Source organism: Mya arenaria, chromosome 5 (assembly GCF_026914265.1).
Source record: "Mya arenaria isolate MELC-2E11 chromosome 5, ASM2691426v1".
In the NCBI taxonomy this organism is placed as follows: domain Eukaryota; kingdom Metazoa; phylum Mollusca; class Bivalvia; order Myida; family Myidae; genus Mya; species Mya arenaria.
Genome location: NC_069126.1, coordinates 60,416,562 through 60,434,673, shown reverse-complemented (window position 1 = coordinate 60,434,673; position 18,112 = coordinate 60,416,562). Strand labels below are relative to the sequence as shown.

The 18,112-nt window shown below is 33.3% G+C and overlaps 1 protein-coding gene across 2 annotated transcripts in view; it reads left to right on the top strand.

Moving 5' to 3' along the window:
* The window catches only part of LOC128234391 (uncharacterized), a 39,996-nt gene that overhangs the window by 1,294 nt on the left and 20,590 nt on the right, over positions 1 to 18,112 (top strand). For both annotated transcript variants that reach the window (XM_052948605.1, XM_052948606.1), the window contains exons 2-17: positions 359 to 448; positions 1,260 to 1,477; positions 2,876 to 3,043; positions 4,107 to 4,214; positions 4,515 to 4,586; positions 5,101 to 5,230; positions 8,566 to 8,669; positions 9,494 to 9,625; positions 10,686 to 10,905; positions 11,813 to 11,928; positions 13,239 to 13,374; positions 13,975 to 14,128; positions 15,159 to 15,274; positions 16,058 to 16,197; positions 17,179 to 17,325; positions 17,899 to 17,961. In XM_052948605.1, coding sequence (XP_052804565.1) covers positions 379 to 448; positions 1,260 to 1,477; positions 2,876 to 3,043; positions 4,107 to 4,214; positions 4,515 to 4,586; positions 5,101 to 5,230; positions 8,566 to 8,669; positions 9,494 to 9,625; positions 10,686 to 10,905; positions 11,813 to 11,928; positions 13,239 to 13,374; positions 13,975 to 14,128; positions 15,159 to 15,274; positions 16,058 to 16,197; positions 17,179 to 17,325; positions 17,899 to 17,961 — 2,094 coding nt within the window. In that variant the 5' untranslated portion in view covers positions 359 to 378. The remainder of the gene's footprint in view (positions 1 to 358; positions 449 to 1,259; positions 1,478 to 2,875; positions 3,044 to 4,106; positions 4,215 to 4,514; positions 4,587 to 5,100; positions 5,231 to 8,565; positions 8,670 to 9,493; positions 9,626 to 10,685; positions 10,906 to 11,812; positions 11,929 to 13,238; positions 13,375 to 13,974; positions 14,129 to 15,158; positions 15,275 to 16,057; positions 16,198 to 17,178; positions 17,326 to 17,898; positions 17,962 to 18,112) is intronic.

The following is an 18,112-nucleotide window of genomic DNA, read 5'->3' as shown; positions in this document are numbered from 1 at the left end:
TTTGCTATAAAATGTTTCCCTGAAGCCCATTTTTGTGGAATGCTGAATGTACCAACTAAATTAACTATCATAGAGCCTAAAAAAATACATTTTGTGCGGGTTACCCGACCCTACCTACGAAATAGGCCCCAACCCTACCATTTTTATAGTCAGTTTGAAAGAAAAAATGAAAAACTAAAAAAATAATTTTAACACCATTCTCCAATGATGAAAATTACATTCTTATACAAAGCCCAATAAAAAATAAAAAGCCTACCTACCCTACCTATTTTTGAAAAGGATGTAAGCCTAAGCAAACCTCTTTTTTTAGGCCTAGTAAGATAAGTTGTTAATAACATTTTTATTTATTTATTTCCAGAAAAAAATTGATATGAAGACATGACTGCCCAATCCAGTGTTGCAGAGAGGAAAATTGTCCTCGAACTTACAGACCTGCTTCAGAAAAATGGTAAAAAGATAGGATATATTCCAATAAAAAAGTCATGACTGCAGCCACGCTTAATCATTTGTCTTATGATTATTATTTTTTTCTAAGGCTGTTTATTGTAGGTTGTTTACTTTAGTTTTTGTCTAAAATGGTGTGTGTTTTAATACATAGGTTAAAGAATTAAACGTTTTACACAGGAGATAACTTTAAAACCATTCTGAAATGATGACAATAACGTTCTTACATAAAGCCTACCTGTTTTGAAATGGTAACCCTAAACAGACCAATGTTTTTTGGCCTAAGGATATCAATCTATAGGATTGGGTTAATAAGGACATGTTTTGCTTAAAGATAATAATTCTTTTATTAATGTATAAAACTAAATACATGTACATGATTTGCAAGTGGTGAGTAGCTCAGTAATAGCTAGCTTATTTATCACATACTTGCCTGTTTGAAGACTTCATGCGGCAGTTGCCTTTCAATGACTGAATCTACAGAGTACTTGCAGTCATCGTAATTAGTATTTTGGATGAACAAGCCCGAATTCATATACTACTGCATGGCATTACATTTTTAAAAAAAATCCTGCTGTATGAAACCCAGAATTTGAGCACGCCGGAATGCATTATACCAGTGCAGGGCTTGCAGGCGTTTGCTAATTTTGACCACTCTACTTGTCAAAGTGCTATTCTGGATGGATCTACATTAATTCGTATACTCTCTCTGCACTTCTTATTTTCTTTATATATATACACGTATATGTATATATATTTAACCATTTGTTTATCTTTATTCAGCCTATCATTTATATCCCACTGTTTATTTGCAGAAAGCAAGGTCCTATCAGGGGAGACAAATCTGTGTCTGACACCAAGCTCCCTTTGTATTCTGGACAACACTTTCCGAAGGTTCAGCGAGAACTCAGAGGATGTGCCTTTAACTCCGGGGAAGAATGTCAGTAAAGCCAGACAAGAGGCTGAAAAAAGGAGATGGAAAGAAAATATACGTGCCCTCTACGACTTTGTGCTGAAAGTAAAAGCATTGAAGGTAGATTGCATTTTTATTAAAGATTTATAGTAGCCTTTTTTTCAACTATGCCTATGGCAACATTTTATGATAAAAATTATAAACATAAGCACTTTGAATATATCTAATTATATAAATTGTATTTTTTGTTCGATTCAGCATGTCAATAAAACTTGATTTTGTGATAAAATCCATACTATTAGATTCTGTGGTACAATTCAATCATAAATATTAAAGTGAGAATGAGAATAGTTTTTTGTTTCAGCATAATACAATTCAATCATAAATATTAAAGTGAGAATGAGAATAGTTTTTTGTTTCAGCATAAGATCATAATGTATTATTTCACCGAGTGAGTTTTGAAGGCTATATTTCACAAGTGGTGTAGCCATGAGTGAAAAATATACTTTTGGTGTGTTCACAAGGTGAAATATATTGCAATCATACATGTATAGAAACAGGCAGTTTTTCTTGTCATTATATGCCTAAAAGGATATAGTAGGACAATTTATTGTAGTTTTTCATTGTATGCAATTGATATGTCATTTTTGGAACAATGTCATTTTAATTGTGTTCCAGATCCTAGTGTGCATTTGATAAGAATTTATGAGCAACTAAAATTTGAAAACAGTGAAATATCAGTTTTATTTCATAGATAAGTCCCTATAAACCACTGGAAAGCATATCATTTGTTATTCTCCAGGATAATTAAAAGATGCCAGTTATCAGTCAATCAATCAGTTAACCAGTAGGATTATATTTTGATAATAGGGAAACACTATATGATTGCATCATTTCATTAATTTTATACACTATAAAATCTTCCCAAACACCTGTCAAGTTTGATGCACGCAAGTTTTAATGCATTTATCAGATCATTTTCATTTCAAAATGGATCAAATGTTACTTAAATAAAACTTTATCCTCAAGTAAGACAAAGTAAAGCTTGGTGTTTACAATTATTTGTGGGCGAATGACATTGCATATTTTTTTTTTATATTTATGACATTAATGGATTTTAGCATTTAGTTTTGTAGAAATTGTCCAGACTGTGTGTTGAAGGATATTCAGGCGAAACAAATGCCAAGGATGGAGGGGGCGGCTAGAATGGGATTCCCTTCTATGTTGTAATTTGTTTTAGGTTTTGAATGAGAATGTGTAAATGGTGTATTCTGGCACTATCTAAGCACATCAAAAAACCTGTTTTTGACAAAATTTCTTTGTGTTTTTCACATATCCTTTTTAATTAACCTTATTATAATAAAAAACGCTGTAAATTATCAATTTATTTTCCAGCCAAGTTTCCAAAAGCCTCTCTGTTCTTTATAACTTGATCACTGCATTTTCTTAAGAATGCCAAATTAAAGTGTAACATGTTACATGTAACTGTTACCATCACAACCTGATCACATTTTTCAGATTATCCATGGCAGCAGCACAATGCGAACTCCCGTGAAGATTGCAAGGTTTCAGAGCATAACTGTCCTGGAAGTGAAGAAACTGCCCATCCACATGGTAGAGGGTCTGTCAAGGGTCAGGGGTCAACTGTCAGAGATCACTGTTAGCAAGTGTCTGCAGGATGTCAAGGTGAGATTGCACCGAGGATAATTGTTTGTTTCAGTGTACAATGTAATATCGTCATATATTTTACCAGTTGAGCATCTTTAAGTTATATTTGACAAACACTTTTATGTTCACAATGTAAATATATTGCAGTCTTGCGCATTTAATTGCATTTTATTAGAAAAATGTGCCAAAATGTATGTGTACGTTATGTATGCATACGTTAGGTCACTTCAGAAATAACGTCGTTGTTATTGAAAGAAGCCCAAACTTTCCTCGGTAATTTCGCAGGCTTTACAAATAAAACGCAGAATCCTGCCGTTTCGTCCTGCCTTCCTGCCAAAAATCCGCATAGTGTAGGTTTGTTTATCCCTAATAAGTTCAAGCACACTATTGCAAGATGTATGGCAAAATTATGCTGTACAACTTGGTATACATGTTTATTCTATTTAATGAGTCTTGCAGTACATACTACTGTTTGCCAAATATTTACCTGCTATTTTTCTTGTGACAAAATTCTGATTTAGGTGTGACACTAATACAATTGAGGTTCTACAACAGGCACAGGTCAGAATGTCTTCGTGGAGCACTGACTTCAAATCTGCTTGAAATGTTTAGTCTGATTTTTTTAATGTGGGTTGTTTCAGATGACTACCTACATCATCAATGCAAAATTGCAATTCATGGTTTTGAATATTCTTTGTTCAAATGATTGACACGCATGTCTGCTGAGGTAATTTGCAAACAGTAGTTTGCCTGACATAATCTATTTTTATTCTAGTACCTGCTAAATGTCTGTGATGGTGACAGAAGTCAAGTTGTTTCTGAGAAATCTCAGTTATAATCCCTCAAACACCTAGATACATGTACCTCTGGTACGTGAAGAGACTTAGTCTGTAATCACCTGTGTATGCCTATGGTATATTTCAGGACCTGCTGGAGATTTGTGGTGGTGACAGAAGCCTGGGTCTGATCAAGTCCCATTTGAGAAATCTCTACCTCAGTTATAACTCCCTTATACTCCAAGATACCTCTCCAGTACATGTAGGGACTGAATTTATGATTGCCAGTGTATGTTATACTTCAGGACCTGCTGGAGATCTGTGGTGGTGACCGAAGCCCTGGGCTGGTCTGGTCCTATCTGAGGAATCTTTACCTTAGTTTCAACTCCCTAAAACACCTAGATACCTCATTGGTAAAGAATGATTTTATATAAATAAATATTGAAATACATTGTGAATAAAATTTTGCAATCAAAAGTTTTGTCTCAGGCATATAAAATATATTCTAATGACCTTGTTTAATCCTGATGGTTTGTATTTGTATAGATTCTACTTGCTGTTTCATTTAAAAAATACAGTTCAAATTAATTAAAGTTTAGTGTATAGTATCTGCTTGATATTATGTATTCTATAAACTAAAAAATAAGAATAGAAGTTGTCAATATTTGATATTTAAACTGCTAGCTAAATCTCCATGTACCTTGCCATTTCAGAGGTTTGTTCCGTTCGTGGAGGTGCTAGATCTCAGTCACAACAACCTTACCGAAACCAAGGAGTATCTCACAGTATGTAGTACATTGTACTCTTTAAAGGGACTAGATACCAGATGGTCCAAAAAATGGCAAAGACATTATTTCCTGCCTCTCACCCAGGAGTTTGATCCCCAACAGACAAACTTTTTCATTGCCTCAAAATGGATACCAGATTTAATTTCTCGAAAAAGCTTAGTCTTTTATTCCATTTAGCCCTAATACTTATTTTCTTGTAAACTTATTTTATAAAATGATTTTTTTTTATTATGATTATCATGAAAATGAATTCCTTTAAATATTATCTTAAAACTCTTCAAAATGATACCTTATATAACATAAGTTATACCGCAACAAAAAATATTGGGATTGGCTTAATCCTGTTATAAGGGACTTTATCTTGTTCAAGAGAATGTGCCCTGTACTGGTTTCTACCCAGGAAACTGATTTGAGAGTAATTTTATCAGCTTTCATCAGAAACAAGCTAAAGGAAATTAGACTTATAAGTATACCAATAAACTAAAAGAATGCTGTATGTTTGTTTCCCAAGTACCTGACGGAGTTGACGCGGGTGAACCTGGGCTACAACATGTTGTCAGTGGTTCCCACTTTTTCATCCACGTGTAAACACAAGCTGGGAACCATCGTCCTGAGAAGCAATCAGCTGGATAAAATCGATGGTATGTGTCGACATTGGGCTGATTGTTCGATGTTTTTAGCCGGATCATTGTTAACTTTTAAACGTGAAATATTTTATGATGTGCTAATATGTTTGCATAAAAGATGCACAGCTGAATGAGTTGTCCCTTAATTTGTAGTATTATTGCAGCTCATAAGTATAGTCATGAAACGCCATAGTAAAAATGAAAAAGTAAATGTTAACAACAATGATGTTAACAATGTCGTTAACATTAACAGAGTTTTAAATTATCATGCTGTTGTACAAGTATGTTATTGTAAAATTTCTTTGAAAAAAACCTCTCATTTTTTCCTGTTACTTGACATGTATAGATAAGGCAGCTGAGAACTGTTTGAATTGAACTGTGACAATGGAAATAACTGATATTATATGTCCTGGTCATGTAGCCATACTCAATAATGCATGGTGTCATTTCCTAACTTAAGTCAATTTAAAGCTTGACTATTAGAAGGATAAGGAGAGCTTTACTACTCAACCTGGCATCAGCATCACACCTTGGTTAAAGTTTGAATCTAAGATTATTTAATAAGTAAATACTGCATATATAAATTGCATTGGAACTTAACACAAACATTCTTGAATATGATGCAAATTTGGGATTTTTATTATTCAACTTACAAAATCTGGTTAAGGTTTTGCATGTAACCACATTTAAGTCAAAATCTCAGCAAATATGTGATCTATTGTATTTAGACTTTATACAGCGTGACTCAAACCAACTTAAAACATTAAATACGATAATTCCATTTTGCATTTAACACAATTAATGGCCCTTTAATATTTGTCTTAGAAATTCTGATTAAGATTTTGCATATAACCGCTTTTAATTCAATATCTCAAATACATCATGTATTGCATTGAAACTTAAGACATGCATTTACTACTATCTAACCTACTTAATTAGTAAAGTAAGATCACTATTATGCATATAATTTAAATTATGGCCCTTTATTATTAGACTTAAGGATTTGCATGTAAGCGTTCATAAAACAAATACTCAGTAATGACTTGATGTATTGCATTGAAACTTTACACAAGGGCTCCCAACTATCCAACCGACATACCTGATCAAGTCAGATAAATATCTTGCATATAATGAAAATAATGTTAATTCTGTTAAAAGCGGGAACATTTAGTACAGCATGCTTTCTCTGTGACAGCTAATGTTTGAATTTTTTATTTTCACATTTAAAGATATATTTTTTATTTATTTAACATACAAGTGTGTTTTTTTAAATTATTAAGTCAATTAAAATCAAGACTTTCAAAAATAATCAAGTTATAATACATGACAGCAATAAGTTTAAGTGAGATACTTAAATCAAGGAAATGAAATGAGTAAGGAAAGAATAGTCAAATTTAAATATAAAAATAAGTGTTTTTTACATTTGTGTAAGACTTTCATTAAATACTAAGAAATTAAAGTTGTTTTGATATTGTCAAAAAATTATAACTCATGACCAGTGACATAAGAAATATTTTTAATTTATTCATACTAAATGGAATCCGACAACAAACAAATATTGACTTGACTTAACTTGACTTGACTTTAATGAGTCTTATTTTCAGTCATGTTATAAATATTTTTTACAAATTGATTTTATATTTTACTAGTATATGCCTACTGTGTTGTTTGAACACAGCTCTCTGCTGATTCTGAAATTTTGAAATATATAAAGTGAGATATGCACAACTTCAACAATAAATTTTTCAATACTTCAACAACTGTAATTCACATCCTGTTATAAGCATATTTACGGAAACATCTGTTGTAATTATTATGAAATTGAATCGATCAATTGTTCTAACAGGATGTACTTACACAATGGTCTGTTTCAAGTGTAAATCATTTAATACTAAAGTAAGCTTCAACTTTTTACTTTTATCAAAATGATCCTTGTAATTTATTCATTTAATTTTTTACATGTATGTAACTCAAAAAAGCAACAACAAAAAATTTAAAGAATGCTTTTACTATCTTGAATGTAAGAAATTTGGTTCTATTGAATACCCAATCACATTTACACATGTGACCTTGAAATGACCTTGACCTTGTTGACTTAAATGGACGGTTTGTTAGAAAGCGTGACATCTGTACATACCTTTAAAACACAATTAAAGTCAATACATATTTGTGCTAAATAGTTATATTGATTAAACTAAGATAAGGCATGGGCTCACAAACCAGAAGCTATCTTGGCTGTTGTCTTTGTAACCATGGTAACCTGCATGTAGCCAACTGTCCACCCTTGCTAAAAGTGAACTTCAGACAACACTTAACAAAATAGACCAAGAACCGCTAGGAACTAAAATGCACATAAATACATCTAGAGCCTTGACTATCTTAAAGCTGCACTCTCACAGATTGACTTTTATTTTATTTTTTTGTCTCAAACTCAGCTGATTTTGTCATCAATGCTTTACATTCAGTCATATAAGATAACTCACAATAGAACAGATCTCAATTGTTTAGAAAACTGCTGAATAACGCTTTTTTCTCAACGCATTAGTAACGCTTTCAGCCATAAAGCATCAACTTTCAAAAGGAAATATGAAAACTGCGTCCTGATCGTTTGGCAGCAGTCTTAAATCACTTGTTTTTAGACATTTACGCAAAGGTTGGTTCATTCAAAGACATCAATAAAAAAGTTGTCAAAATGGCCAATCTGGGAGATTGCAGCTTTAAGCTTTTCTATATTTCAAAGCTATCTTTACATTTTTAAGAGTCTTTCATTGATATGTCAGCTACTTATTTTTGAAAAATGTTCAATATTCTGTGCATCGGTCAGTTTTCCAATTATAGACAATAATCGATTATTGTTTTGCCTGATTGTCAACCCCTTCTGAACACCTTTCCTAGGATTTGAGACTAAATGTGGTGGGTTTATAATTAAAATGGTTAATATCATAAACCCTGTTCTCTATTTCCATGTGTTGAGGAATAACATGGCCTACAGGAGTCTGGTGCCAACAGAGGGACTAAATAAACTACATGGGTGGGTTGATTTGGCTGATACAATGTGTATTAATCTGTCCTCTATTACTAGGTATTGAAGAGCTTCAAGGTCTACAGGAGCTTGACATTGCTGACAATTTCCTTCTGGACCACAGGAGCCTGGAACCACTGGAGAGACTCAATAGACTACGTATGGGGGTTTATTTTGGCTTATATGTTTTACCCTGTCCTATATTCCTAGGTTTTGAGTTGCAACAGGGCACACTGGAGCCTGGAACCACTAGAGAGACTTAATAGACTACATGTGGTGTTTAATATGGCTAATATTATTTATATATTGCCCTGTCTTCTATTACTAGGCATTGAGGAGCTTCAAGGTCTACAGGAGCTTGACATTGCTGACAATTTCCTACTGGACCACAAATGCTTGGAACCACTAGAGGAACTCACTAGACTAAACGTGGTGGGTAGAAACTAGAACATCCAATCACATACTATATGTATAACACACCAGACTTGTCTTTGTGAAGCAGTTATTAATATGCTCCAAGGATATTACATACATAAGTGCATTAGCAATTGTTTTCAATATTTTATTGAAATACTGTGCATACATGCCATATTTCTGAGAGGCTTGCCAGGGGATTTTGGTCTGATTTCCAGGGGATTTTGATAACATACCAGGGGATTTTTACGCTGTGAAATTTTGCGCGCAATTGACATATTATAAGACTATATACAGAATGAATATTAACTTTTATTTATTCATTTCTCTTATATCTTCATATGAAATAATCATCATGTCAATAAATATATACATTACACTAGTTTATATGGCAATAAAGTCTTGATGTATTACATAAATTATATTATACATCAAGACTTTATTGCCATATAAACTAGTGTAAGCCCCCAGTAGACTCCTGTTCCAGTAAACACGGGTTTCACTGACTGTTCCAAGGCGGTAATCCCATCATTTTTCGGTAAAGCTATTTTGATGGGTGTGTGTTTTGTTTGTGGTGTTTGTATTCGTGTATGTGGTGTTTATACATTTGTGTCTCTAGTTCATTGTCATTTGAGCTCTTGCCTTGTGCCTCTATACATAGTTTATTTTTTAATTTTTGTCTAATGGACTTGTTCCTTTAGTTTTCTTTGAATTATTTAAATGCATAAGATTCAAATAAGATATTTAGTAGCCTTCATTTTAACACACCCTAGGGACTTACATATTTTGACTTTTGATATTTGTATGACTTTCCAAACAAAGATATGATATTCCTATTCCAGCTGTGTGTGTCCGGCAACCCTATGTGTTACAAGCCCCAACACAGAATTCTGACTGTTGGCCATCTATCGTCCCTGTGTGGGTTTGGTGCCTTCCTCCTAGATGGCAAGAGACTGAATGGGGAGGAGATTAGCGTAAGTGAGATATATAAGAGACAGAGAAACATTGGCTTTTCACTTTCTACAAAGTATTTTCTCCTTAATTTTGGAGGTAATAAAGTCTTATCAGTGTTCATTTATTTATTTGACCAGTTTAAATGCAACAGACCGTGTGATAGTTTAATAAATTGAAGTATTTAACAAACGTTGTTTTACTCAAAGATTTCTTACTGCTGTATTTTGGTATTGCTTATATTGTTCAAACCTCAAACAAATTTTATCTGCTCTGTTTTTCTATAAAAAAAAATCACAGCCTTGTTAAAACATTGATGCTGTCAGTAATGTGCTTTGGGTAAGAAAGTGTCAGATAATGTTCTTGGTACATACTGTAATGTTTACAATGACATGTAGTGTGCATATGTATAGTAAGTCTCATCTGTCTGGCTTTTTAACTTAAACTTAAACATACCGGTATATCATAATTCCTGGACATTATACTCTTTGCGGATTTTTCAGAAGAAGAAATTATTAATTCACACAATTTTTGTGCATATTTTGATATTTAAAAGCAGGGTTTGACACTTAAGAGATTCCAAGACTACTCAATTCGGTCAAAGACTACTTAAACCTAGAGTTTTGGGCTTAGTAATCCATCAAACTCCTTGGAAAGGCAAACAGGCAAATTGAGACAGTATGCTTTTTTGGATAAATTAAAATATTTTTGAGTTTTTGAAAACTCCATAACTTTCTAACAAGTTATTTTGGAAACTAATAGGCTTTAAATTCTGCTCTTTCTTTGACCATGAAATTCTGACTGCTTGCTTTTGTATAACACTTCTGAAGTTTGTAAGTGAGTAGTCTGACTTAATTAAGCAAATGTAGTAAGTGTTTAATATTGTTTACGGTAACGGTTTTACTCATTCTCATACTGTGCACACAGAAATTACTAAAATGAAATGAAGATAAGCTATTAACTACCATTTAAACATTGTTAACGGTAACTTTTTACATACTGTTCACACAAAACATACTTAAATAAAATGAAGCCAAACTATTAAGAGTTTTATGGTTTTTTTTGTATTTGTTTTCAAAACAGGTCTTAAAACAGAACAAGTACCGTAACTACCAAAATGAGATCACTAATGACCCTGAGCAAGAAGACCATGATGATGAGACTGAGGTTAAGGTCATTGCCGTTTCCCAACACTCAATGAAGAAGAAAAGGGGCCATAGAAGGGTGCCTAGCAAGGAGCGGATACCAGCCATCTCTAATATAGAGGACTCTTTAATGGAGCAGCATCTGTCAGGTTCAACTGGTAAAGAATTAATCTGCTAACATGTTGGGGCACTCTTATAGATTGATCTTGTTATGTATGTTGTGTGTATCACAATGCCTTTGCTTGGCAAATTTATTTTTTGTCTGCATATACTATAAAAAAGAAATTTTGATTAAATTTTGACAAGGGGAGGTGGGGTGGCAAAATTTTGCTTTATAACAGCATATATCTTCAACTTACATACAATTAACAATACTCAATTTCCTTGAGAGAACTGATTTAGTCAGCTTTTATTATACATCCTTTCATAGAACAAGTTGTATTATAGTCTTACATGTATGACATCAAGATCATTTTACAAAGACCAAGATTTACAGAGACCATCTTATCAGCGACTAGTGTACAACAAAAAAGTTTAAAGCTGCACTCTCACAGATTGAATGTTTCGACAACTTTTTTTTATTTTTTTGACTTGGAACGAGCAAATTTTTGCGTAAACATCTGCAAACCAGTGATGAAAAACTGCTGACAAAAGATCAGATCGCAGATTTTCATATTTCAGTTCCAAAATTTATGTTTTATGCATTTTTCTTTAAGCCATAAAACATTAAATTTGGAATGGAAATATGAAAATCTGCGATCTGATCTTTTGTCAGCAGTCTTAAATCACTGATTTGCAGGCATTTACGCAAAAATTTGTAAATTCAAAGACAAAAGATAAAAAAGTTGGAAAAACGGTAAATCTGCGAGAGTATAAGTAGAGTATTTAGTGAATGTTACAAATGGAATTTAATGTTTTACTTGCAAAGTAAATGAAACTTTGCCTAAACCAGCAAATAAGACATTAGCATTTAGATAGGTAATTTTAACTCCTGATAAATATAGGTTTGAAAAAGAGATCATACAATATACCCACATTGATACTCAATATATTAAATGACCCCAGGTGCGACCCCCAGTTCGTCCTACAAAGACCGCTCCACAGAGCTTTCTGCTGAGGCGGAAGAGGAGAAGAAAAGATACGAGATCATGAGGAAGCACTACAGCCACGACTGGCTTAAGGTCAGGACCCAGGCCCCAATTATTTGAAACTTCTTAAGCTTTACTGCCTTAAGTAGCTTATTTCAATCAGCCAAAATACATACTTAAATTTGATTTTGTTAAATAAAAAAATTATATTATAATATCATAAGGATTTATTTATTAGAGTCTTAAAACTCTTAAAGAAATAAACATTACACAAATTATACCAAAACAAAAATAGTACCTGTATGCTTAGCTAGATCCTGTTATAAGGGTTAAGAAGTTTCGAGAAATTGGGGCTAGGTTTACAAACAGTCCCATGTCCAAGTCTCAAAAAAGCACTTATATTTAATTTCAAAGAATCATCTTTTACAAAATAAATGTAAATAATTTTAAATTTTCAAATAGTAATAAATTTAAGCAAATTTCTTCAAACAGTCGCAAGTATCAGTTCATTTTTGCTATATTTTAATGAAAGTGAAACGTTTAAGCTGTAATCTCTACAGCAAATTTTACCCCAAATGCTCTGAAAGAAGGAAAATTACAATAAAATGCCCTTTTGTGGTTTTAAATCTAGAGTCTGAACTCTGAACTTGAGAACATAAAAATAAATGTCTGAAAATTGACCTTGTTTTGTAATATAGAATATTGGAGAAAGTAAACTGTTGTCATGGGCTCTCAAAATAAGCAATTAATGTTTGCAAGCCCTGCACTGGTGAAATGTTAGCAACCAGTCTTGTTTGAAATCTGAAATTTAGATAGTAGGGCTTAAAAAAATGTTAAGTCAAGTGTTGTATTACATAGGGTCACAGGACTTTCAATAATTATCAATGTTACAATGTTTGCTGGATTTGCTCAAAATCTGAAAGTACACATGTTTGAGAGCTTAGCGCAAGACGGCCATAACTTCTTTTATTTTAATATTGGGTTTTGTCCCTTTTGTGCTGCGCTCTCAAGTTATGTTCAAGACTTTTAAACTTTCTTAGTGGAGGTCAAAATTTGGCTACCGTACTTCCCAATTGAAATAAAAGTATAATTTTTCTTCAAATTTATAGACACTTTTTTACCAGAATTATTGTTGTTGTTTTTTTTAATCATGAAATTGTTGTTTGTGCTGTTGTTATAATGGATGTGTTTGTTTCTCATTATATATCAATCTTTTATTTATTCAAATAAATGAGCTCTAAGTGCTTACACGAAACCCTGTTAAATTTCCCAATTTGAAGCATTTAACGCTTTAAAATTTCCCTGAAAGGAAAAGGCCATTTTATGCTAAAAAAGCCCTGATGTTATATCACTGTTAACTATATACCTTTATTATAAAGTATTGTTTCCTCATTTTTTGACAGGCATTGACAGCAGAGAAGAGTCAGGACTTAACAGATAGTAGCGACAAGTCAAAAAGCCGAGATGAAGCTGATGTCAGAGCAAAAAGGGAACCTTCTCCAAATTTTCGAAACTCGAAAAACGACATAAGGACAAAATGTATGTTCTGTTTATACACTTATTTGCCAAAATGGTGATAAATGTACATGTGCATGATATGTTTGATTTTCATTTTAATTTTTTGTAATTTGAAAAAAGTTCCTGAATTTGATAGAGATAAGGTTAAGAGCCATATTCAATTTCAATCGTTCTGAAATTGAAAAATAATTTGAGGTCATAAATATATACTTTTCACTCATTTTTTCCAGTACATTAAGCCATATATTTAAAAGTAAATTGAGGTCATATATTTTCCTATGTCTGTTTTCTATTTCTTTTACAATTAGCACTCATTTTTTTCTAGGACATGTAGTTAGTTTAAACTTATTTAATTTTACAACAATTGTTAAACAAGCCATTGCAACTTATATTAATCACTCTCATTGGCACAATGTTGCGCAAGAGTGTGGTCTTGTGTTATGGGGGAAACTGGAGTACCAGGATAGAACCCACTTGTCTGGCTTGGTGACCACTAACCAAACTCACATACGCCTAGGCTGGGAATCGAACCCGGGTCGCCTTGGTGAGAAACGAGTGCGCTAACCGGACAACCAAACATATAAACAATGATCACTAAACTGAAATGTTCCTCTTCTGCAGCACCAGTTAACCCAACTTCCATGAATAAACCAGAGCCTGCTCGAGTAGAAGAGGTCATAAAGGCGACAGTCAACAAACCACTTACGTCTTCTATTTCTCCCCATATCAGTGATACCACGGATATATACAGCCAGCCAGTTAAGAGTGCCTCCAAGTAAGTATTTGTAATGTATTAGGGGTGTAAATCCAGAAGATCATACGCTGTTTATATATTTTATATCTGACTCACAAAAACATTAAAAACATCAATAAATGAAATAGTTTTTGACAGCATTCCATGCATTGCCATATCATATCTTCATGTATTCCTATAACATAGCACTCCATCAAATTTTCATGCATTGCTATATCATGTCAGAATGAATTGATTATAAAGAAACACAGCTTTATTTGTATACCTTGCATTACATTTGCTTGTTTAAATGATTGGGCTGAAGGCCATAAATCATAAAAATTAGCATACATATCAGGTTTTTAATTGTACATCATAAAAAATATTTGGCAAGATGTCTTATTGAACTTTTCTCAGAACATGCTTGAATGATGCTACATCTTTGTGAAAAATTAAAAAAAAAAATTTGTTCTATATTTTTTGCGACAACCATTGTAATGAGATATATGAAGTATGATTAACAAGGGCTTTTACAGTATACCGTATCTGTATGAAATCAACAATGCATGCAATAGAGTTTATGACTAAAGGGAAGTTATGCAATTTAACTCATTGTCTATTGTAGTACTTTGAGTATTGTTGTTAATACAACAAAAATGACCATTGTTTCCTGTGTTATTATACTGGATATTTTATAAAGCTTTTATTCTTAGACCTTATTTGAACTGGAATATTAACAATAACATCCAGGCATTTTTATTCTTGAAAATTAAAGTAAAGATCTGTTCATGTATTTTAGTTTAAACATTATATATTTCACAATGATTGTGAAGAAAGTTATGATAACTTAAACTAAGTCACTCTCGTTGGCACAGTGTTGTGCATGAGTGTAGTCTTGTGTTGTTGATGAAATGAGAGTACCCAGAGAAAACCCATAGAGGCCGATTTGGTGATCACTAACCAAACTCACATGCATCCAGGCCATGACTCAAACCCAGGTCGCATTAGTGAGAAGGGAGTGCGCTAACCACTACGCTAACCAGACAATTGTATTTTATGATTGTTTCCCCAGGGATAGCATGAAGAGTGGCATTGCCAGTGCATCCGCCAGTGTGCTGCAGATCTACTCTCAGACCAGCGTAGACTTTCCTACAACATCAGCATCAACAATCGATTCAGGCATATATGGTAGGTACATTTAACTGAACAGTAACTCACAAATGTTTTGCTTTAGTCATAGATATGTTGGTTTTTCCTCTGCCTTACTTATGTGTAGTGATATGATTATCTGAAGTGTAAGGTAGATACACAAGTGGCCCATTACTAGAACTAAGACAGATGGAATGGAATAGAACAGAAAGGAAAAAAAATGGATTGAACAGGATATAATGCCAAAAGTACGAATATGTCGCCACAATATTGGATGTTCCTGGAAACTTTTTATCACTTGGACATTTAATATGTTCCCCTTTAATGCCACAACTCTAAACTGTACATGATAAAATTCCATTCCACGAAATTATTAAGACTTATTTCAACTTAAATTCTTTTTCAGACTCGCCAACAGTTATTTTCAAATACACATAATCATGTTTTAACCAGGGCAGTAGTATAAATTGTAATTATAAAATCAATTTTTTGTTGTTGCATTTGTTACATTAACATGTATTTTTTATCGATCACAAATTCATATCCTTAACTAGTGATAATGACATGTTTGTCTACATCTTGTGACCAACAAATCCTTATTGGAGGAATATTCCCCCACCACCCTACAGTCATTCCTGAAATTATCCAAGTGAATTTAATATAGCACCATTTCAGTCTATAAAAAGTGTATACTTCTTAGGGCAAGTAGCGCCTTCAAAGATGCATTAACACCAAATCAGTGACTTGCCCATGTATACTACATGTAGGTTAAGATAAACTGCTAATGGTAGACCAGAAACAACTAAGACATTTCTCTTGCAGGTGAGGAGTGTGAGCCGTTCTTCGTGTTGCTTCCGGAGAAGAACATGACCTCCCTCATCCTGACCATGAATGACCGCTTCCTTATAGAGAAGGACCAGAATGGACACAAGATTGGATCCCTCGATCTGAAGTGTCTTTTGGTCAGTTTGTTGTAAATTTGTGATCTTTTTCCTTAAGTTTTAGCTAAAGATTTATGGAAGGGTGCTGCACCCTGCCCTCATGGAGACCAGCATGTGTACCCTTCTGCTTTTATACAATAAAACGCTTAGGATAATAAAAAATATTTTGTTTTGATTAAAACTTTAAATATTATTATAAATTTTATAAACATTATTATAAAATCATAAAACTTGACATATTTAACAACTGAAACCTATTATTACAGCTGAACACCGCTATTCTGAACACTGTTTATCCGAAAGTATCGCTATTTTGAAATTATATTTTGGTCCTGATTTTATTCCTTCTTTGTTTAACCCTTTAGCGCATGTATACGAGATAGGCCGACATAGCTCATTAGCAGATATAAACGCATCTGGCCGACCCTATACACTACTGGATGTAAACGCATCTCCCGCATATTTCAATAGGGTCATTTCAATACTTCAATTTTGCATCTTTTTTTTTATAAACAATATCCCGGATGTTTATAACGCTGAAGCTTAACCTTTTGTGTATTGATTTTCCCTCAAAAATGTTGTCTGCTAAAACTTGAAGGTTATTATTTATACTGCCAATCACAGGTGTGAGATACCACTCACTGTGACGTAATAAAACCTCGAGGAATAGCAGTACTGTACAGTATGGAATTTCCCCCCAAACATTGATGCGTAAATCATTGAATATATTATGTCAGTTTAATTTACCATTAAAATCAATTACAAACAATAGAAACAGTAGCTGAGAAAATGATGAGTAAATTTTCTGCTGAGCTAATCGATGGCCAGCATGGTTCCGGTCGTAAAATAGGTCAAGTAAACAAATTAGTGCTTATTTTTAACTCAATCATCACGTTCAACTGTACTTTAATTAAACACAATTATAATGTGATATGCTTAGTTTGACCACATTAAGAATTAAAAATGTATGAGCACCAGTTCATCAAATCTATCTTTCTTCAGACTGTGAATAGACGAGAGGAGATATGTGATGGAGGAAAGGACCAGATCGGAGGTCTCATGTACAATGTGATTCATCTCACCTTTGACATGGTGAAGAAAGACGCGCGCAAGAGAACATATGCTCTGGAGGATGAGAATGATGCTATGGTATGGTCAGGCAAACTCCACACAGCAGTTACTTCCCTTTGCCGTATAGTAATCACTGGTATCAAGCAGATTATGTGATAATGGTACAAATCTTGCAAATGGGCAAAATGGGCAGATTTCCATTTACATCCACTTGTAATCTCTTAACTTTTCAAACATATATTCTGGTGTTAGAAATTAAACCAATTAAATGTTATTTGCAGATTTAAATGCATTTCTGTCCAGTTAATAAAGACCCTAACATAGTGTTAATAAGATACATGCATCTTAATAGAGATTTTCTCATAACCATGGTGTTGTTGTTGTCATTATTTGCGGCATCGCTTGAGGCGGCGAGGATGCTGTGCAAAAACTTTGACATTAGCACTGACCTCTACATTAACCAGACAAGCAGACGCTCTTGATTTTGAAATAAAATAGGGTTTCAATAGCAATAGTAGAATATGATACCTTTTAAGCATTCTTTCAATTACTGAAAATCGGTAATTACAATCTTACTTGAATTTATGCTTTCTGTCATTCAGGATTGGTAGCAATTTTCAGTCTTAAAAATAATGTGCTTGTTTTCTTCAGTCACTGGAATCTCTACTCAGCAAACACATTCAGTCTTCAGATGAACAGTATAATCTCATGGAGGTAAGTTTTAGTAGTAGATCTATAAGAGTTAAGGTACCATTACCGTAAATGACTGGGTATTAGACGCACTTTTTTCCCTTAGATTTTGATGCAAAAAAATGCCTGCGTATAATACCCAGTAACAATTTTTTGAACTTTTTTTCTGAGGTCA